Consider the following 22086-nt stretch of genomic DNA (forward strand, 5'->3'; position numbering starts at 1 on the left):
TAAGTTGCCTAATAATTATGCACAGTAATAGTCACCTGCACACACAGATATCCCCCTAAAATAGCTAAAACTAAAAACAAACTAAAAACTACTTCCACAAACATTCAGCTTCGATATTAATGAGTTTTTTGGGTTCATTGAGAACATGGTTGTTGTTCAATAATAAAATTATTCCTCACAATACAACTTGCCTAATAATTCTGCACTGCCTGTAGTTTTGCAGTAGTCTGAAACATGTCTGCAGGTTTCAGTTGTGCAGTCAGACCAGCTGACCTCATCGACCAGCGACACACCCAGCCCTATTAAACATGTGTGAGGGAGAGGAAGGAGGGGGTGAGGGGGTGGGTGGGGTCACTCAAATGTAGGTCAAACTCCATCCGTCATCCTGTACAAGGCGGGCGGCGCACCAAACGCCCTCAACACATACACTGTACAAATGTTTTCTTTTTCTGTGGTGCTGCAGAGGGGGAAACAGAGGCTCAGAGCAGGGGCCGGACCGAGGGCTCTCAGAAACCCCTGTTTTCCTTCCCTCCTTCTCTTACTTTGTTTCCTTCTCCTGGCCTTCTTCACTTCGTCCTCCACGGTCAGTTCATCAGTTTTTATTTTTTTGCTTTAGCTGAGTCAGTTGATTCCAGGCCAGTGTAAACAAACATTTCCTGTGTCGCTCATTTCCTGTTTGGCCACTTTAATGACGCCTGGTGGATGGTCCTGGTGTGTGACAGAGGGAACAGCAGAGCAGACATCAAACTGCAGACGCATCATCACAACAACGCTCACAAGAACCGGGTTTAATCCTCAGAACTTTACACTGAACTTAAATGTTTTCATATTTGAAGCTCCAACTGTGATTAAAATAGGAATAAAGACAGAAACGAGGGAATCAGATGGACAAAAACAACCCCTCTGATTCTGTTTTTACAGTTTAAGTTTTGAAATGAAACTGTATTTCCTGTTTTCCTCTCAGACGTGCTTTAGTCTTTAGTCTTCATGCAGCAGCATTAAGTTGTTTTTTTTTGTCGGGATTAAAACTGAGGATAGAGTCTGAGCTTCAGAGCAAATCAAAAATACATCAAACCTTTAAGGCTTTAAGGAAGAAATTTCATTTATCTACGTTTTAATACGGACATTAAACAGGTAAAAACATTCCACAGAATATGAGTGTTTGTATTTGTTCTTGTGTTACTTTCAGTTTTGGGTCTGAATATTTGAGTTTCTGCTACATTAAAAAAAAGTGTTTCAAGCTTCTTTCTCTGACAGTTTGTGATGAAGTTTTGGTTTAATCTCTGCGTCCAGCAGAATAGAATCAAAGTCTGTGACTCTGAAGAAGAACCTGAATTTCTTCTTTGATTTCAGTCTTTTTTTAAACAATGTTTTTAAAATATGCGACACAAACATTAAGTTTTTCTTGGTTTTAATTTAATCTGATTTAAATTCTTTACAGCAAACAGACATTTTCCTTTTTTTCTGAACAAAATTTAAATCTGCACTTTACTGAAATAAACCCTGAAATTATTCATTTCTTTGGAGCACCAGAATGAAAGAAAAAATCTTTGAATTTCTTTGAAGTCAGTGGTTTTTAAATAAAATCTTCTCATTTAAATCTGACACACTGAGACGTTTAAGGTCAACTGGTTTTTGTTTGGAAATCAGTATCAATAATTCAGAAAAAAAGATGTTTGTAGTTTTGAGAAGAATCTTTTCCTGATTAAAAAATAATAATTCTACTTTTGGGGAAATTAACGAAATATGGACGGTATATTCTGACCTGCAGTCTGATTTATTAGTTTATCGATCACTGATAGATCTATCCTACCTCAAGTTTTATCCTCTGAGAGTCAAACTTTCTTCTTCTGTGCAGTTCACGTTCACCAACCTTAAACACAGCAGAAACAAAGTGCAGACGTAGTCGATAAAATTTTACTGACATGAGAACAAACAGATTATTATTTCATGAGGTAAAAATGGCTTAAAATTCTAGGTTGAAACTCAGTCTGAGAATTTCATGTCCTCTGATTTTTAATTTCTAAGTTTGTTTAAATAGGGGTCAGATGACAGAAATCCTTTGCAAAGAGCCAAGTTTCTTTCCAGGAACTGTGGAGTGAAATCTGGACTTCTTCCAGATGTTTAGTTCGTGATGGCAGGGGAGTTGATGTGTTTAAGGTCCATGCGGAGTTGGCTCTTTGAGCGCTGAACTCAGTTTTCAACAGGAAGTGTGGTTTTTTTGAAAGTTTTTTTTTTTTAAAAAGCTGCAAAAACACAAGTTAACAGTCAGCACACAGAACTGAGCCGAGAGAGCTCATCTGTTTCCTGAGGATTATTTAAATATTATTAGAAGTTAAAAAGACAGACCTGAAGCCTCTCCAGTTAAAAGATTAATGCAGTAGTCAGTTATTTAAACTACTCGTTTAGTGTGACTTCTTATTTTCTGAATCTACAGCAATGGTGATGGCACGCTGCAGGTTAGTACTTGAGTAAATGAACGATTTCAAACTCAACCGGGAAAAAAACAACCTGAGACTTCTGAGGCTGAAACAACAACAACCTTGCAGTCCCCAATACACTCCCATGTTAAAACTTCACAGCAGAAATAAACATGTTTACAGCCTGATACACAAATTGGTTGTTCTCTACAGAGAATTTCCCCCTTCATAACACCCATTTTAAACTTTTGCTACAGAATAAAGAGGAAGTAAAAGAATAACCAGAAGGGTGTCACTATATGCAGATTACATAATTTTACACATTGAAGAACAGAGTCTAACAGTTTGTTTGGGTTCATATCAGAAGTAAGATACAGATATCACAACCTGTTTAAATTGTATTAAGGCTTAAAGTTTGCATTATTAGGAGTGTGGCCTTTTTGACTGACCGGTGAATGACAAAACACAGGTGCCAGTAGCTGCTAGCTGTCTGCTAGCAGATACCTCAGCTAATTAGAGTCCCTGAACTGGACCTGTGGGCTATGTTTGTGCTGTTGGGGCACTTTTTAATGATCTCACTAATAACATGGATGCTGTGCAATCTCATCCAAATATGGTGAGCACTGGAAACAAAATGGCATCAAAATGCAATAAAAAAATTTTTTAAAAAAAAGACTGAGGATTGGGAAAAACCAAAAGGTGATGTGACAGAAGCGAGCTCTGTCTTATACACGATGGTTACGATCATGCGTTTAGAAAGAAACAAAGCTTCTATTTTGTCAGATGCTTGGAGCTGGTGACCAGGCTCCTTGTAGACATTTTTGTACATCGTCTGCTGCGCCAACCAATACAGGAAGTACTACTCACAAAGTACTGAAGCTGAGATGAACCAGCAGGCCTTGAATGCAGTACGATGGCGTTTATGGCACACAGAGAAATTCAATAAAACATTTACAGCTCAGAGTTCATCTGAGGACTCGATGCCAGTGTCAACCAACTGTAAGTGAATGCAACACAAAGCTTCTTTGATGGCTACTCTCTGTAGTATCACCATGGCAACCTGCCCAACACTGTAATGTTACCCTAGCAACAGCTGTGGTAAATGAAGGTGGACAAACAACTGGTGAAAACAAATGAATGAAGTTAAAAATGAAGCATGAGATGCTGCTGTTACTTTATTGTATTTGATTCTACTTTCATTTTATTTTTGTTTTCTGATTAACTCAAATGACCTGCAGAGGAGAGGCCATAGCAGCAGCGACTCGATGGAGCGAGCACACCTGAAGTCAAACAGTTGGCTCAGGTTGCCTCAGACGTCTTCTAACTTGGATGTCTTTACATAGTTTTAGAAACCAGCTGCAGCACATCATCAGAGAATTGCTATCCCAGAAAGAGCTGAGGAGAGCCCCAGATGAGGGGTCACTCAGCAGCCGCGGAGCAGAAGCCGGGGGGGGGGGGGGGGCAGTGACGCGCCCGTGAGCTCCGTCGGCAGGCAGCTGTGCCTGTGACCGAGCCACAGGCCGAGAGGCTGACAGCACCCCACCCCCGAAGTGGCCCGAGTGAGCCCCAGGCTCCAGGCCCCGACAAGCAGCCACCAAGGAGTGAGCCGGTGTGTACCTGGACGCCCATCCCCGGACACACTGTAATATCCTTTATCTATCCAGGTGAATGTCTCATTGAGATTTAAAACTTTTCCAGTGGCCATCATGGCAGCAAAAGTTACAAGACATAAGTAAAAAAACAAATACATTTATATGTAAAAACATCATTAAGAGCGACATTAAAAACAGTCACACTGACTAGAAGAGTTATTCTCTCTTTAAAATGGACTTAAACTCCATTTTGTTCCTTCTATAGATAATTCCAAGAAACAGGCACAGCGTATTTCAAAGTCTCTTTTCCCATGTTCTGTTTTGATTTTAAGAAAAAAAAAATCATTTGTATGACGTTGTGAGAGTGAAGACTATATTGGTTGTGGTTTTTACACATATAAACACAAAGATAAGTTATGAGCTAAACCTGCACAATTCAGGGGTTTATAGTAAGAAAACATTACAAAAGGTCACGTGTTGGCCACAGTTTCTTCTTCTGCAGGTGGAAACCAGAGGTGAGCAGTTCCGCTTCCTCAGGACTGACACAAGTAACAGACCAGAGTAAGACCTGAAACACTGCTTCACCTTTAACCTTTGGTTGGTCAACAGTTAGGGTTAGTACAGCTGTTTCTGCTGCTGCTGCCGCCATCTGCCCAGCAGCAGAGACAGCTGTTCACAATCATTTCAATCAAGTCAAGATATATTAGCAGACTGTACATGAAGTAAAGGTCACCCTGTGTCAGATGGAGGTCAGCTGAGGTAAATAAGTCCTTAGCTCCTCTAAACTACAGCTGCCTCCACCCTTCATACTACAACCGCAAGCTGTTTTCTAGCTTCTGAAGCCAGAAGATCTCAAACTCGCCCAAAAAACATTCAGCTGCAGAGGGAGGAGGAGGAGCCACAGAATCAAGCAGCCAAAAGAAGCTCTGAGCTCAACTTTTCCACAAACATCTGGCCAGCTGCTCGGCGCTGCTGCTGTAATGGACCTCAGCAGTTTCAGTGTGTGCTACCTGTAACAGGCTGCTCTCCATTAGTGTGATTGAACATCACCTCCTGCTGGTCACTCTTAGTCAGTGCAGCACTCCTGTTCATCCACGGCACACAGGGCAGTCCCCTGGAGAGTCACACAGTCTGCTCAAATATTCAGGACAGCAAGTTTAACAACTTTAAATCTACACAATTTAAAAGCTTTTCCAGCTCCATCCACACACACGCAGAACTACACCCTCATCACATGCCACACATCCATTAGTCTTCCAGGTACTGCGTGCTCCCCGCCTGCAGATACCATTCCCAACCCGATGCTGCGACTCTCCATCAGATCCTGTTGTTCAAACTACAAATCTTTTCCTCCTTTAGAGAGATCTCTCTCCTTTTTAGGAAACGCTCTGATCAAATTTTCTTCCTATTGACAGAAAAATCAGTTTTAATGCAATTAATCAAAGACAAGAGCAGCCCTTTTAGGTTTATTAAAAATGTCTTTGGTTTAAACAAAAACACGGAGGTAGCAGAAACAGCCAAATGTCCCACAGATGCTGCAAGTTCTCAGCTCTTCCTACTTCGCTGCCGCTTCCTGTGTGAAGCCCAGGTCCCGACTGAAGCCTCAGCCGTCCTGGGTGATGTCCGGGTCCTCCTTGGTGACGTCCGGGTGTTGAGTGAAGCCTGGGCCTCGGGTGAAGCCCCGGCGGTCTCAGCCGAAGACCCGGCATTGGCCTTGCTCTTCCCTCTGTACAGTCTGGTGTCAAAGATCCTCCTCTCCACACTCAGGACCTCCTCATAGAGGCAAAACGGCTTCACGTCCAACATGAAGGCGAAAAGCTGCAGCAGCCAGATGAAGGAGCGTGGCAGCGTTGCCTCCACCTCCTTGTAATGACTGTTGTAGCACCTGCAGGAGGAGGCAAGATTTAAGTGTCAATGCATCGTCATGGGAACGTTTGAACAGATGAGGGGAAATTTGGCATTATGATGTGGGATCAGTTTGTTGTCGGGCCTAGTCACAAGTTTGAGGTCTTCCAGGAGATCTCATTCAGCAAATCAGTTTAAAACCCACTAATGAGCATCGAAGGAATCGAAGGAGCTTGGAAAGAAAAGCATCTGGACTTCTTTAAGTTTCTTGAAGACGTTTCGTTCTCATCTGAGAAGCATCTTCAGTTCTAAGAGCAATTGTTGATTCCCCAAGAGAAAGGATGCCCCAAATGTCTACATTTTGGACAGAGAATGTCTTCTCTGGTTTGAAAGAGGAGTGGAAAAAAAAGCCATCTATGGTCGTGTCCAAATTCATGGGCTGCATCCTCCTGAGGACCCAGCCTTCGCGATCTACGTGGGCCGGGTCCTCAGAAGGTTGGGTAGGCCGGAAGTAAACGGCTGGGGAAATTGGACGTCTAGCCTTCTAATTAGCGTCACCGCTGTATCGGTGGAGTTTAATAAACTCAGCCGTCTGCTCCTTGTAAATGACCCAGATTATTTGTTTATTTGATATTTTTCAAACAGTTAAATCCCTGAACGAATTATACCTTATAATATAGATTAGACTCTTATTTTGAAATTCGGAACGGGCAACTTCCGGGAAGGAAGATCGTACCGCAACTGCTTGCCGCAGAAAGGATTAATGAGAAGGTTATCGTTTTCCATCCATCTTAAAATTAGCATCTAGCTGGAAGGCGAACAGGTATGTTTGTGTGTTGTACTTGTTGTTTACATTTCGGACAATTTGTAAATGTATTACTTGATTGTTAATAAGTTTATGAGCGATCTAGCAGGCTGATGCTAGCACCTCCTGTGCCTTTTCTGTGAATTGATTAGCATAACAGAAACGTGGTTATATCAAGTGAATGTTTATTTGTTTTATGTTATGATTACAGCTCTTACGATGTGTCTATGGCAATTTGTGAATAAATGGGTTGGAATACCCCACCATGGTCCATCCGTAATGATCATTGAGTGCATCGTCTGAATAAAGTCCGGCTGGAATGCTACACTCCTTGCCGTCTAAAATATAACAGGACACTGGCGTAAACTCTCAACCGTCTCACACTTCTGTTTAATCAGTTTTCTGTTTGACGTTTATTCAGCTGTGTGAAGATCCCGGAGGAACCCACCCGGGGGATTAATAACGTTTTATTTTATCTATTTTATCTAATCTAATAACTTTAATCTCAGCCAAACCGATTTACTCACAAACAAATAAAACACTGAAAAAAGCCCAACAATAACATTTTTAGGTTGTCTAAGTGAATTATATATTACGTTTAACCTGAGTAGCGAAACTCTGCGGTGATCTGAAAATGATGTGCCGGGAGTTGTGCCGTTCTCGGCGGCTTCAGTGACCCTCGAGCTCCCGGCTTCCTATCAAGCTGGTGGGTAGCAGATGCTCAGAAAACGTCGAAGCACTTTTGCAAATATGCGATATCTTGATAAACCGAGCAGATATTTGATGTTTCCATAACTACTTTCTCGCCTGAAAATATGTTAAAAGTTCATTTTGTGACCCAGAAAGATTAGTATGAGTAATTTTAAAACTTAGTAGCGGCCGCCATTGTTGGAAACTGGAGTTTGGCTGGGCCGCGCTATGAATTCTGGGATATGGTAGGCCACGAAGGACACACCCGACCCATCCTTCAAATTCGGGAAAAGGAGGACGCATTTGTCGGCTGCTTTCGGAGGAGTCTACAAATTTGGACAGCCTTCGGCGCGTCGCTGTGACGTAATCGGTCTACAAATGCGGCCTCAGGAGGATGCAGCCCATGAATTTGGACACGACCTATGTCTACTTTGAACAACCATCTTTAAACAAAGGGCGGGTCTTATGATACCAACTGTCTGCCATCTATAATCCAGTTTTGAGATCCTTCCCAGACACTGACATCCGGGGCCATTTGACTTCAGTAAGAACTGAAGAAGCTTCCCAAGAAATTTAAAGTCCAGACGCTTTTCTAAGCTCCTTAGACTATGATGACCTGGATGACCGAAACCCTTCACAGACATGAGGTAAGAAGCGCCATTCTGTAAGCGATCGAACCCAGCGTCCAGTCTGTGAGGCAACATCAGTCCAACCTTCATGACATACAGAACACCAGTACATCTCCATATATCACCGCTTTGTCATCACCCTGAGGGGGAAACTTCAACCAGCCAGTGAACATCATAGAGCTCACAACTCCTAACTAGAGATGGCACGATACCACTTTTTTATGTCCGATACCGATATCATAAATTTTGATATCTGCCGATACCGATATGAATCCGATATAGTGTGTTTTGTAATCAATAAAACTGTTTTTTTAATATCTTGCTGCATTTTGTATAAGTTCATACTCAAGTTTAAATAAACAACAACACTAAAGCTATTCTGTTATACCTGTATGTAAAAAGTACAACAAAATATTTCATAGTAATAGCAATACTGATCAATCTAATAAACTTAAACCTACTCCATCCTCCCTATTCTGGTATTTTAAAGAGTACTTAGCAGAAATATTAAGCAACCTAACTAATAGGGTTGCAAACTCCCAGCAAAAAAATAGGGAACCACCACCCATCCTCCACCTCATGATGCTTAATCGACGTAATCAACTTTAATTTGATGCAGTGTGGGGGAAAAAAATTCATAGAAATCAATTATTTTTCAAGAATAATTAAATAGATTCAACATCTTTCTTCTACAGAATTGCAGACTGCACAGATGGTATCTTCCCAAAGAAAAATGTAGTATAGCTTACTAGGGTATATTAGACTTAATAGTTAATATATATACAGTGATGGACTTTTATTCATTTTACATCAGATTAAAAGCAGGGGAGGGAGGAAGAGAGAAGAGCCAGTCGCTCCATATATCGGTTGTTAAGCTTAGCGTGGGAATGCTTTACAAACATTCAGAGATAAACTTAGACACTTGCTTTACTTCTCTCTGGGATCACTTCAGAGATGAAACGCTGGTTTGGTAGTGAGGCTACAAATACACACAGCCGCTCTATCACGTGACGCATACTGCTCCGACATGCTACGGTTATGAGCCGAGTTGCGCCGTGTTGCAAGTTTTGTGAGGTGCTTTTCTGATATTTAATGGATCGGATTACATTTTTTATTTCTCTCCGATATCCGATCCAGTAATTTAGGTCAGTATCGGACCGATACCGATAGGTAATATCGGATCGGTCCATCTCTACTCCTAACCATCACATTACTCCACCACGCTGGCAGGTAACTTCCTCCTCCACCCAATTTTTTTCTTCCTGACACTTCACACTAAGATTCTTTGTTCATGCATCGCTATTTTCAGTCCTCTGTCATCAGCTCAGTTTAAAATGACTAAAGCCTTAAACGACCAAATAGACTCACCAGAACTTCTGTCCTCTGAGAACAACTTGTCAAAAGATCTCAAGCCAAGATGTGTACTACTCCCTTTACTGGCCATTCTCCAGGGTTTAAAACCATAAATCTCAATTTTTTACTGAATTATTTCATAAAGCTGACTGCTGATGACCAGCGATCTACAAGCGCTGATGTTTATGTCGTGCAAACTTCTATTTTTGCTCTATACAAGCAGCAGTACACTCTTAAGTGTGAAATCTTCACTTTCCTCTTTGGAAGTTTCTCTCTTTGAGGCAAGTTTCTGGAGAAAATATTCCTCTTTGGTCATTTTGAGATTTTTGTGTATTTTGATATTTCAACTTGAGACTGAAGCTGTGAGTGACTCACAAGCAGCGTCTGAGCGCCGGGTGCCAGTATATGTCGTTCAGCGGAGTCAGGAAGTCGTATCTACGGGTCACGACCTCGTCCAGCTTCATGTGGTGCAGACTGGGACCGTCTGATTCCTCCTCGTCCCCCCAGCAGAATATGAAGCTCGATGGTCCTACGTCCTGGAGCCCCGATGGACAGGAAGTCAGCTTCTCGAAACACAGCTGGACCTGCTCTGCAATTCCTGCACAAACAACAGAGGGAGCGTGTCGCATCTCAGGATGTTTTTTCATGTGCTTCAGATTCATTTTGCAGAGAGAAATTAATATACAGGAAAGGACAGGACTTCACCTCTCTTTCACAATAAGATCAGCCAATTTAATTTCTTACTTTTTTTTTTAATCATCGAACACTTTTCTTTCTTGTTTGGGTAAATTTGTTTCTTTGACTTCCACTGCTTCCTGCCGGGGAGAAAAAAAAAAAAAAAAAAAAAAAAAAGCATATCAGGAACTCTTCATCAAAAACAGAAAGCACGGGTTTAAAAGAAAAATAAATAAATAAATAAATAAAATCATGATTTTTTATTTTTTTTAAGGGAACACAAGCAGCTATTAAGCAGCTTCAAATGTCTCCACATCTGCAGGTGTCCGAGTCAGACACCAGAGTCAAACTCACATTATTCACATAAAAACACAAAGAAAAAAAAAAGAAAAAAATAAGAGCCCATTATTCCTTAACGTAACGCACAGATTGCAAACTTCCTGTGTGCAGATACGCCAATGACGTCACGCTTTAAAATCAGGACTAAAATCTGATTTCTGCACACAGATCCACATCAGGGGAAATACCGCTGATGTCCTACCTGGAGACATTCTGGTCTCTCCTCTCTTGAGCTCGAATCAGAGCGGCCTGCATCACTTTGTACCACCTCCTCAGGTTAAACACCTTACCTGTGGATCCACACAGAGACAGAGTCGCACACAAGCCACGTCTAGAAGGGGTCACGCTCAAAGGTCAAAAGGGCAGAAAAGTTCCAAGATCAGACATAGTTCGTCATCTGTATACAGTCATTCACAAACACGTGCAGTCAGCCATTGATTTTCAAACTGATCATGTTATCGAATAGCTCCTTACATCTGTGCCATGTTATTTTTTTAATAAATAAAAACCCAACCTGAGTCCTTCTGTCGTCCAAGATCATTGGACAGATGCCTGAAAGATAGAACCAATCACAGTCAGCACACCTGGAGCCCTGCCGGAGGTCGTCTGACGGCGTGAAAGATACGTACCACTCGGTCATGTCGTCCAGGCAAAAGAACAGCTTCAGAGTGACGATGATGAGGGCAGCGGCTTGCACGTCATACCGTGGCAGGGTGGGGTGATTGCGGGGGTCAAATGTGTGGAGCGTTTGATCCATCATACCGGTGTGCTCCAACAGCCTGCAGACCCAGGGGTGGAGCTCATCTGACAGGAAACAGGCGTGTACAGGTACACTGTCAGTGTTTGTATGTAAAGAAGGTCGCCTCCAGCAGAGACCATTATCGGTCAGAACACTGAAGTAGTCGTTACCGGGCAGGTTGACATCGGACAGGTATCTGAGGCTGAGCAGCGCCGGGTGCAGCAGGGTCTGCTGACTGATTGGAGGAAAAGCAGGCAGCTGCAGGAACTGAATGAGAGTCTCGGCCTCTTTATGAACGGCGTGATGAGACGGGACCGTCTACAGAAACCAGGTGAGAGCCAAGTCACGCATCATTACCGGGGCCAGGTAATAAACAAGATGGCGGCTTTCTCACCTCAACTACAAAGATGAGGGAGTCCTTCCCCGTGACTTTCATCTCCTCGGGAAGCTGCTCATAGGCGTTCAAGTACGGGATGTGACCCTCATTCACAAGCCTGCAAAACATCACGTTCATCCAGGTGAAACACACTGGTTAAAACCCCTCAGCCACGCAAGTGCAGGTGGGTGCAAGTGGTACCTGAGCAGGTCGCTGAGCGTCAGCGCCTCACGGCTCCACACCAGAGCTAGGTAGATCAGAGACAGTGTCTTCTTCATGCTCAGCAGACTCTGGCTCCGCTTCTTCCTGGCCGACAGGTAGGTGAGGGTGTCCGAGGAGCCGGACCAAAAACCAGAATTCTCTGAGGTTAAACGAGCAGTCAACTAACGCAGGAAACCTCATCTGGTCATATGACCTGACACTGAAACTTTTACAGGAGCTTCCTGTCAGACTGAGGACGCTTCCAGCACCGTACCTGTGTTTGAGCCCGCCGTGCTTGCTGGGTTCGACTCGCCATCTGTGCAGCTGATCCCCTCGCTGGCGCTCTCCAAGTCAGAGCCCACAGCTCTCTGAGAATTTAGATTTAATTATTAAATCTCAAAAAATGAAATAAATCGAATGAAATCAATAACCAAAAAAATAAAAAAACTTAGTAGATGAAGTAAAACATAGAAAATCAAATAAAATGATTAAATATACAAAAAGAATACAAATTTAAAAAAAAAAAAGTGAAATAAGAAAATAAAGACAAAACTAATCAACATTAAGGATTAAAAATACACAAATCAAATAAAAATACAAAAAAGAAATGAAAATGGATTAAAAACAAAGGTGAAACTGCCAGGAAATAATTTTATTTATATATATATATATATATATGAATGACAAGCAGTTTCCAGGCACCACCATAAAAACTCACCACTCTGAACTTGCAGCTCCTCACGGGGTCGTGGGTGTAGGCCTGGCGACTTTTCTGCAGGTAACACCTCCACAGAGGACACAGCACATCATCCTGAAACAGTAACACCAGTTAGGCCTCTGATTGATTGCTTTGTGGTTAACAGAGAGGAGGCGGACCTTAAATTGAGGATGGACTCCAAGCGCGAGCAGAGCATCGGCCTGGTTCTTCAGGATGAACTGGAAACCCTCGCAGACCATCCACACGTGACCACGCTCTAAGACAAACAGACACGTTAAACACGATATGACATCATCGATTTATGCTGCTGCTGATCGGACACTGACCGGCCTGCTTCTTGCGGGGTCCTCTGATGGTCGACACCCTGCTGGACAACTTTAAGAAGGACAGGTCCACCACCTCCCGGGTCCTCTGAGGACACAGTCACATGTTAGGCAACAGAATAAGGAGGTACCCTACAGGTGGGCTTAACCACCAACACCATATTGTTAAAAGAAGCATCTTAAAGCATGTTTATGGGGTTCAATTCAATTCAATTTTATTTATATAGCGCCAAATCACAACAAAAGTCGCCTCAAGGCGCTTCATGAATTCCCTATATCCCCATAACAAATTCATACTCATCCACCTGTGTAGTAAAAAGAGTGTCTCTGAAAGGGCACTGAAGAGACCCTGACACCTCAACCTCCAGTTACAGACCACTGTACAGGTCATAATGACGAAGATGTTTTTACCTCGATCACGTTGTGGCAGGACCTGCAGTAGAAGCGACCCTCGTCCGAAATGCCCCAGTCCACTGCTGAACACTGGGCACAGGGCACCGTGTACTCGGCCTGCACGCGCGCACACATACACAGACACACGGTAATGCTCAGGTGTTTCTGTAAATATTCTAATGAATAAATTAATCTTTCAGTCTTTAAAAAAAACAAACAAAAAAAAGGTACTTCATGTTTTTATTAACTTTATATTCGTGCATTCAGCTCTTAATGAACAGCGGAGGAGAAATCAGAGCTAATGTTCACGTTCAAATGCCTTTGAAAACAAATTTATGTACAACAGCTGGTGAAACTGTACAGCAGCGCCCACGGGAAAGAAGGTCAACAATTAAACCTCCAGATCCTAAACACTTCACACACAAAAGTCTAGACGTCATTAACAACGATTGCTAAAATAATCCGTCTATGTTTATCGGGAATATTTATTTGCGTTTTCATTTGTTAACTTTAAGGCTTCTTTGAGACTTTCTGAGTATTTCGACACACAATGTAGTTAAAATCAAAATTTAAATCAAAACTCATTAAGCGTACACAGTTCACAGGTACTGGTAGAGGAGTTTATTTTGAACATTATGGATAAACTGTCGCTGATATTACGCTAACGGATTTTAATTGAAGAGAACAGTTATTAAATGTGTGCCGATTAATTACTCAACGGCTGCGGAGTCACACAAACCTGTTAAATGTCTGAAGTTAAAGTTGGAGACTGAATGTCGTGCCAATCATCTTAAAACACTAATATTTTTAATTGAGTTTGGTAGGACCGAACTAGCTGACAACTGCGTTCACCGTAGGTTGCGTAAAATGAAACGGCCGGTTTATGAGAGCACTGGGAGACTCACCGTGTGTTCGTCATCCATCCTGAGTAGAAAACTGCAGCTTTAACACGAAAGTTTGGATTTTGTCAGCACTTTGTTACAACCGCACGTGCCTCTGGTTGGAGACGCTGGGACTCTTCTTCTTCGCGCATGATTTCTGTGAGACTGAACGCCTCTCTGCTGCAACCACAGGCCAGATTACATACTTCAACTACTTCTACTCAGCTGTAAAATAAAATAAATATGCTTTATTTAAATATTGTTGTAAGTAAAAATAATACACGTGCTATACTGTGTTAAATGTGTTTAAAATAACAAATGATAAATGTGTCTTTTATACTTTTTATTTTTTTTACATCTCCTCGTATAAATATACTAAGTATTAATTTTCTGGATGTTTCTAAATCACTTTAGTGAGAGTTTTTCTTCCTCCAGATGATGATGATGATGATGGGTTCCTGATGTGCTCTGTGTTTCTAAGCGGATTTGATGAGGTCAGAGGTTATAAATAGATGCCAGATGTCTCTCTGATTCTCTTATATAAGGTGACCCCCCCCACACACACACACACACATACATACACACACATATACGTACAGACAGAATGATGGTTTGATTGATTTTTTATTATTGATCTAGCTGAGGCGGATCAGCTGTTATCAATCACTGTCACGGGAATGGTTTCGCGAGCTTTTTGTTGGACTCGCGTGCAAAGCTTACAACAAAACAAACACAAACGCCTGATAGATTTTCAAAATAAAACATGTGCGGGTAAACGCTTTTCTTTGTGAAACATTTCTAAAACAACTGAAGGTTTGATTATTGCTTTGCTATTAAAAGCAAAGCAAAGAGGGCTATACAACACAGACATCCCACTAAACAAAAGAAATTGATTATTTATTAATTAGAAACACATTTGTATGTATACATTACTATTTGTATTTTAAATTTAAATTGTATACTTTTATTTGTTATTTATTCATCAAGTTAATTTCATTAAATTAATTAAATGTTGTATTATATTTATTACTTTAAAATGAACTTTTTTTTAAACTTGTTTTAGTTTTAAAGTTAAGATGACAGCACTCCCCCTCCAGTCTAAAAGATTTCCATCATTAAAATTTATTGAAATATTTACTATTAGCTACCGTGCGTTTGTTTTCAACAGTATTGATCCATCCATCCATTCCATCTTCATCCGCTTTGTCCGGAGCCGGGTCGCGGGGGCAGCAGCCTAAGCAAAGAGGCCCAGACCTCCCTCTCCCCAGCCACCTCCTCCATCTTATCCGGGGGAATACCAAGGCGTTCCCAGGCCAGCCGAGAGATATAATCTCTCCAGCGTGTCCTGGGTCTGCCCCGGGGCCTCCTCCCGGTGGGACATGCCTGGAACACCTCACCCAGGAGGCACCCAGGGGGCATCCTTGTCAGATGCCCGAACCACCTCAGCTGGCTCCTTTCGATGTGGAGCAGCAGCTGCTCTACTCTGAGCCCCTCCCGGATGGCCGAACTTCTCACCCTATCTCTAAGAGAGAGGCCAGCCACCCTTCGGAGGAAACTAATTTCTGCCGCTTGTATCCACGATCTCGTTCTTTCGGTCACTACCCACAGCTCGTGGCCATAGGTGAGGGTAGGGACGTAGATCGACCGGTAAATTGAGAGCTTCGCTTTTACACTCAGCTCCCTCTTCACCACGACGGACCGGTGCAGCGTCCGCATTACTGCAGCTGCAGCCCCAATCCGTCTGTCGATCTCCGGCTCCCTTCTCCCATCACTCGCGAACAAGACCCCGAGATACTTGAACTCCTCCACTTGTGGCAGGAACTCATCCCCGACCCGGAGTGGGCACTCCACCCTTTTCCGGCTGAGAACCATGGCCTCAGATTTGGAGGTGCTGATCCTCATTCCCGCTGCTTCACACTCGGCTGCGAACCGTTCCAGTGCGAGCTGGAGGCCCTCACCCGATGAAGCCAACAGAACCACATCATCTGCAAAAATCAGAGATGAGATTCTGAGGCCACCAAAGCGAAAGCCATCCGCCACTTGGCTGCGCCTAGAAATTCTGTCCATAAAAATTATAAACAGAACCGGAGACAAAGGGCAGCCCTGGCGGAGCCCATCACCCACCGGGAACGAGTCCGACTTATTGCCGGCAATGCGAACCAAGCTCTTGCAACGGTTGTATAGGGATCGAATGGCCCGTAGCAATGGGCCAGACACCCCATATTCCCGCAACACCTCCCACAGGACACCCCGAGGGACACGGTCGAATGCCTTCTCCAAGTCCACAAAACACATGTAGACTGGTTGGGCAAACTCCCATGCACCCTCTAGTATCCTGGAGAGGATAAAGAGCTGGTCCAGTGTTCCGCGACCAGGACGAAAACCGCATTGTTCCTCCTGTATCCGAGGTTCGACTAACGGACGAACTCTCCTTTCCAGCACCCTGGCATAGACTTTCCCAGGGAGGCTGAGGAGTGTGATCCCCCTGTAGTTGGAACACACCCTCCGGTCCCCTTTCTTAAAGATGGGGACCAACACCCAGCGCAGCCAGTCCACAGGTACTGCCCCTGATCTCCACGCAACATTGCAGAGGCGTGTCAACCAGGACAGCCCTACAGTATTGATTATTAATCGAATTAATACTTTTTTAATCGTACCCTTAAAATCCCTTGCTTTTACTGTGAAAGCCCTCGGGCCTACTTCCGCCCTGCTTCCTCGGCTACGGTAGCTTCACTCGGACGCTCTCTGACTTCCTGGTGAGTGGGGGCGTTTGTTCTGCCCGTTTCCAAACACAACAAAGACTCGAGTGGGGTGAGATTTAGTGAGGTCGGTCCAGAGATGAGCTTTAAAGCTTAAGTTTGTGTCTGAGCTGCGGTTGGAGTTTAATCTGATGCTAGGACGTTGAAGCGGGCGGCGGAAGGTCTTCATTCAGTCCGCCCCGACGGTTCAACATGTGGCTGCTTTTCGCCTTTTTAGCCGCTTTCACCGCTTTAACGAAGGCCGCCGTCCCCCCGGACACGACGGAGCAGGACTTCAGTGAGTGTTTAAAACTGAATTTAATCGTAAATGTGTCCTTTGTGAGAGCCGCCTTTCCGCCGGAAAAGTTCATGTTTGAGGCAGAAGGTATGGAGGACCGCTCATGTCAAACAAAAGTTTAATTCGCATAAAAATCACAGATAATTAAATAAATGGCTGAGTGCAGGATTATTCAACTGGATCATGATAGTAGTTTATTAAATGGAAAATCAAGTCAAATGAGATTAAAAGTTAACATTTTGACCAGATATTTAACTATTATAAAAAAATCACAATACATGAACTTAAAAATAAAAAAGTCATAATAAGAGAAGTGTAGGGAGTTAATTGTGCCTTTTAAGAAAGAAAAAGCAAAACCAAGAATAATGCTGTGCCATAACGATGTTAGCATATGTCACTGGTTTCTAATCATGATGTCATCATTTGACAGGAAATGAGATGATAAAAAGTGCAGAGTACTGAAGTTTAATATTTTAACTTCGTTTATCGTTACAAACTTTTTCCTTTTTTTTCATAAAAGGAAAAAATGGATGGAAAAACTTACATTTCTATTAAATATAAAGTCTGCAGCATTTCATTTGTGTTAATTATTAACTGATGTGTTGAGTTTGGTCACTTGTTGGCGTGTGGTAGAGCTGAGGTATTTCACAGGATTTTCAATGCTAACAGGCAGGTCTGCGTTCCCTCCGCAGTGTCTCTCAGAGCGATGCTGGATGACTTTGATGTGCTGCCTCTCTCCAGCCTGCAGACGCACTCCGTCCGCCGTCGTGACGTCCAGACTCAGACGCACGTAGAGAAGCTGATCAGCTTCAGCGCCCTGCAAAGGTAAGATGGCGGCGTCCGTCCATGCAGCTCTGTGCCATTTTAAAATCTTTGATTTGTGAACATCTCCTCCTCGTGTCTACAGGCATTTCAGACTCTACTTGAGGACCAACGATGAGCTCTTCACCAGCGACTTCAGAGCCGTGGTTATCAGCGAGGACGGCCAAGAGTCGACCTACCCGGTCAACAGGCACAACTACTTCACTGGACACGTCATCGGTAAACTATTTAAGCAGAGCCTTTGTGGGAGGTCTTTGGGGGTCCTTCTGGTGGTTTTTTTGTTTGTTTGTTTTCTTTGTTTTGTTTTTTGTATTCCTCTTGATGGAGGCTTTTAAGGTCCTTGTAGAGGTCTTTTGGTTTCTTGTAGGGATATTTGGGCTCCTTGAATGGATTAAAGAGGTCTCATGGAGATTTTAGGTGTTCTTATGGGGTTTTTAGAGTCCATGTGGGGATTTCACGTGTCCTCAGAGGGTTTTAGAGTCTCTCGTGGAGGTTTTTGGGGTCCTCTGAGTTTTGAGAAATCTACTTCATGGTTTCTTGTAAAGCTTGCAGAGTAATTAAAAAAAATCCCCAGATGTTCTTGAGAAGGTTCACAAGGCCTTATCGGGCTTCTTGTAGATGCTGGTCCAAAGTACTTCAAACACACGTGTGGAATGTGTGTGGTGACCTTTAGCTGAAAGGATTAACATGGAGTAACTGCTCCTTTAATGAGTTTTTGTGTTGTAGGGGAGGAGAACTCCCGTGTTCAGGCGCACATCGAAGATGACGAGTTCTCCGCTCACATCCTGACTGATGAGGCCGAGTACAACGTCGAGGTAAACACCTGAGACTTGGAGTAAACGCCTGCTGAGTGATCAGTCCCTAAACCTTCATCTGCTCTCTTCAGCCTCTTTGGAGGTTCACATCGGCGCCCTCTGGCGGTCGCCTCCTAATCTATCGCTCGGAAGACATCCGCAACATCAGCCGCCTGCAGCAGCCTTCGGTCTGCGGCTACGTGACCTCTGACCCCAGTGACTTGCTCCCTGACAGCGTAAAAGCAGCTGTGATGGAGGAAAAGGAGGAAGAAGGTGAGAAGTGAGCTCCTCACCTGAACTTAGCACTGCGACTGCTTCCTGTTTGAGGGTAAAGCTCACACTGACCCAAAGTGACCACGCCCAGGTGACACAGGAACCGCGTTAACCACAGAGAATGTGAGAACTTCCTGTCACTGCTCAGCACAAAGGTGCCCAGTGAAACACCTTCATCTGAACTGAGTACAGAGCGAGCGACACAAACAGGAAGTCAATCAGAAAAAAGACTTTTAATGTGAAAAAAAATCACAAAGTAAAAGCTGTTTAAACAAAAGAGAGCTCGCCATTCCAACCGAAGGAAAAGTTCGAGCTTTAAATGAAAAAATACAAAATCTGAAAAAATATTTTTAAGGTAGGGGAAAAAAAGAGAAGAGAGATTTTACTGTAAAAACATATATTTTAATATTTGACACATTCAAACACTTATAAATAATAACAAATAAAAAAAGAGCTTTCAGTTTCAAATGCATAAATAATATTGTGTGACGTGTTTCGGTGGTTTCTTGTTTAGAGTCGGCGTTCAGAGTGAAGCGTCACGTGCACGACCACAAGAAGAACTCGTGTCCTCTGCTGCTGGTAGCCGACCATCGCTTTTTCAAACATATGGGCCGCGACGAGGAGAGCACCACCCTCAACTACCTGGTCGGTACCACCTGTACATTCATCACCCCCGCCTCTCCCATCCACTGACACTGAACCCTGCCCCCTCCCAAATGTGTTTCAGATTGAGCTGATTGACCGTGTCGACGACATCTACAGAAACACGTCATGGGACGAGGGGTTCAGCGGGTACGGCGTCCAGATCGATCAGGTGAGCACGCTCTGTTCCGCTTCCTGTTTGTGTTTAAACTCGGACGCTGTGATTTTTAACGTGACACCGCGTTCCTGCCATCAGATCATCATCAAGAAGTATCCGACTCCTGTGGATCCCGGAAAAACTCATTTCAACATGAAGGGAAGTCCAGTGGAGGGCAGAGACGTTTGGGATGTGAAGAAGCTGCTAGAGGTAACCACAGGAAGCTGACCCTGCCACGCCACCGAGTAACTGTGTCCATATTCACATTTAGAGAAACAGGTTCAAGATTTAGGTCTGTGAACACAGGTTTTTTTGTGAAAACGACATTTAATTTGAAAAGAAATAGCTTAGTGTGAGTAGAGCAGGCTGTGATGTGGAGTGTGTCGGATGCATTGGATCGGTCAGCTCTCTGAGGTCTCTGCTCGCCATCCTCTCGCAGCAATTCAGTGTGGACATCGCGGGGAAAGCCTCCAACGTCTGCCTCGCTCATCTCTTCACCTATCAGGACTTTGACGAGGGCACTCTGGGGCTTGCCTACGTCGCCCCGTCTAAAGCCGACATCGCTGGAGGCCTCTGCTCCAAAGGTGAGTCCCGTGGCTCCGCCCCAGAGTCCCTGGTAGATGGAGGTGGAAGTGTGACTCACGTTGTTGTCTCCTTCCACCACAGCTAGTCCTTCGACCTTAAATGAGCAGGGAGTGATCTACCTGAACACTGGCCTCACCAGCACCAAGAACTACGGCAAGACCATCCTGACCAAGGTGGAAATGAACCAGGCGTTCTGATTGGTTAATGCCTGCTCCTTTAGAATTGTTTGAGTGTGTGTGTGTGTGTGACACAGGAATTGTTCGTCATCTCCACAGGAAGCGGACCTGGTGACAACCCATGAACTCGGCCATAACTTCGGCGCAGAGCACGACCCGGACAAACCGGAGTGTGCCCCCCGAGAGGACCAGGGTGGGAAGTATGTCATGTATCCCATCGCCGTGAGCGGAGACCACGTCAACAACAAGGTGCAAAATGCTGAATCCAGGATTTCAGTCTTTAAACTCACTGTTCCACCTGCATGTTTATTAGCGCCTCTTTACACATTGATTATGAGTTGAAGCGACAGTGAACCTCTGCAGAATTACAGTCTGTGTTTGCCTCTTGTGTGCTTCCAGATGTTCTCCGACTGCAGTAAGCGCTCCATCGTGAAGCGTCTCAGGTTGAAAGCACCGTCCTGCTTTAAAGAGAGGAAGATCAATGTATGCGGGAACTCCCGGGTGGAGCAGGGCGAGGAGTGCGACCCAGGACTGCTGCACATCAATTCAGACCTCTGCTGCACGCCCAACTGCAGGCTGAAGGCCGATGCTCAGTGCAGGTCAGAGATACACCTGACAGGTGAGGTGATTCTCTTGCGGCGGTGCTCTCGGCTCACCCCTGCTGTCTGTGTTCAGTGACAGGAACAGCGCCTGCTGCAGGGAGTGCAGGTTCGAGGCCAAAGGAGCGGTCTGTCAGGAGCCCATCGATGCCACCTGTAAAGGACACTCATACTGCACAGGTGAGCTCCAGTTACCACACAACACTTTCAGTTGACAGCGTCAGACGACTGCAGATTTTTAAAATTATTATTATTGCTGTTATTATTATTTCTGCTGTAAAGTTGAACAATGTAACATGGGAGCCTGCTGGAGCCTCTATTGGACGATAGAGGAACTGCAGGGTCTGGGATCGGTTGTTTCAATGAATCTAAATCCTTTCTAATCTTTTGCAATTCTCAGTTTAGTAATACGTAGTTGTCTTATTTTAGTCATCACAATGAAAACTTCTAATTATCTTAATAAAATGTTTTTGAACCAATAGCAGAAGAAGCAGAGAGTGAGGTTGGATAAATGGCTGCAGGTGGAAACGCTGATAGTGTAATATAAAGTGTTGTGTGTTGACAGGAAACAGCAGCGAGTGTCCTCCTCCAGAAAATGCTCCAGATAAGACGGCGTGTTTGGACAGTGGCGAGTGTTTGAATGGAGAGTGTATCCCCTTCTGTCAGGCCGTCCTGAAGCTGCAGCCCTGCGCCTGTAACGGTACGACGCTCTCAATTTGCAAACAGTTTAAACTTAGGTTTATACCCCTGAGTTTTCTTGTGGTGAGTGTACTCTGATAGCAGGAAGGCTGTTTATCTCAGCGTTATCTAGTAGTATCTAGTATAATGTTTGGTTATAATGAGCTGTTGTTTTTCAGTTAGCTCATTATCACATGTCTAACCTGCTGACATTAAGCCCCAATATCAGGAATAAATGAGCACGTTTACAGGGAGTGCAGAATTATTAGGCAAATGAGTATTTTGTCCACATCATCCTCTTCATGCATGTTGTCTTACTCCAAGCTGTATAGGCTTGAAAGCCTA

The 22086-nt window shown here is 43.8% G+C and overlaps 2 protein-coding genes and 1 long non-coding RNA gene across 3 annotated transcripts in view; 2 read left to right on the forward strand and 1 right to left on the reverse strand.

The window, feature by feature from the left end:
• Positions 1-4266: 4266 nt before the first annotated feature.
• On the reverse strand, positions 4267-14194 carry taf1b (TATA box binding protein (Tbp)-associated factor, RNA polymerase I, B). The gene is made up of 15 exons (XM_005732781.2): positions 14004-14194; positions 13117-13215; positions 12709-12793; positions 12541-12638; positions 12383-12475; positions 11939-12032; positions 11665-11824; positions 11482-11581; positions 11258-11405; positions 10978-11152; positions 10863-10900; positions 10551-10638; positions 10079-10149; positions 9710-9932; positions 4267-5897 (listed from the first exon to the last, which is right to left on the reverse strand). The coding sequence occupies exons 1-15, from the start codon at positions 14019-14021 to the stop codon at positions 5558-5560; spliced, it is 1830 nt and encodes a 609-aa protein (XP_005732838.1). The 5' UTR covers positions 14022-14194; the 3' UTR covers positions 4267-5557.
• On the forward strand, positions 6467-6930 carry LOC102205993 (uncharacterized). The gene is made up of 2 exons (XR_311716.1): positions 6467-6680; positions 6874-6930. It is a non-coding gene; the product is annotated as an uncharacterized LOC102205993 (long non-coding RNA).
• A 2503-nt stretch (positions 14195-16697) lies between the features above and the next one.
• Positions 16698-22086, forward strand: part of adam17b (ADAM metallopeptidase domain 17b) — a 9020-nt gene continuing 3631 nt past the window's right edge. The window contains exons 1-14 of the mRNA XM_005732780.1: positions 16698-17015; positions 17708-17840; positions 17923-18056; positions 18564-18652; positions 18724-18904; positions 19419-19549; positions 19632-19718; positions 19803-19913; positions 20143-20287; positions 20370-20461; positions 20564-20713; positions 20864-21063; positions 21140-21243; positions 21629-21763. Of these exons, the coding sequence (XP_005732837.1) occupies positions 16931-17015; positions 17708-17840; positions 17923-18056; positions 18564-18652; positions 18724-18904; positions 19419-19549; positions 19632-19718; positions 19803-19913; positions 20143-20287; positions 20370-20461; positions 20564-20713; positions 20864-21063; positions 21140-21243; positions 21629-21763 (1777 nt within the window). The 5' untranslated portion in view covers positions 16698-16930. The remainder of the gene's footprint in view (positions 17016-17707; positions 17841-17922; positions 18057-18563; positions 18653-18723; positions 18905-19418; positions 19550-19631; positions 19719-19802; positions 19914-20142; positions 20288-20369; positions 20462-20563; positions 20714-20863; positions 21064-21139; positions 21244-21628; positions 21764-22086) is intronic.

The sequence above is a fragment of the Pundamilia nyererei genome, unplaced genomic scaffold, assembly GCF_000239375.1.
Source record: "Pundamilia nyererei isolate P.nyererei 1_Seehausen unplaced genomic scaffold, PunNye1.0 scaffold00048, whole genome shotgun sequence".
NCBI classification, from domain to species: Eukaryota; Metazoa; Chordata; class Actinopteri; order Cichliformes; family Cichlidae; genus Pundamilia; species Pundamilia nyererei.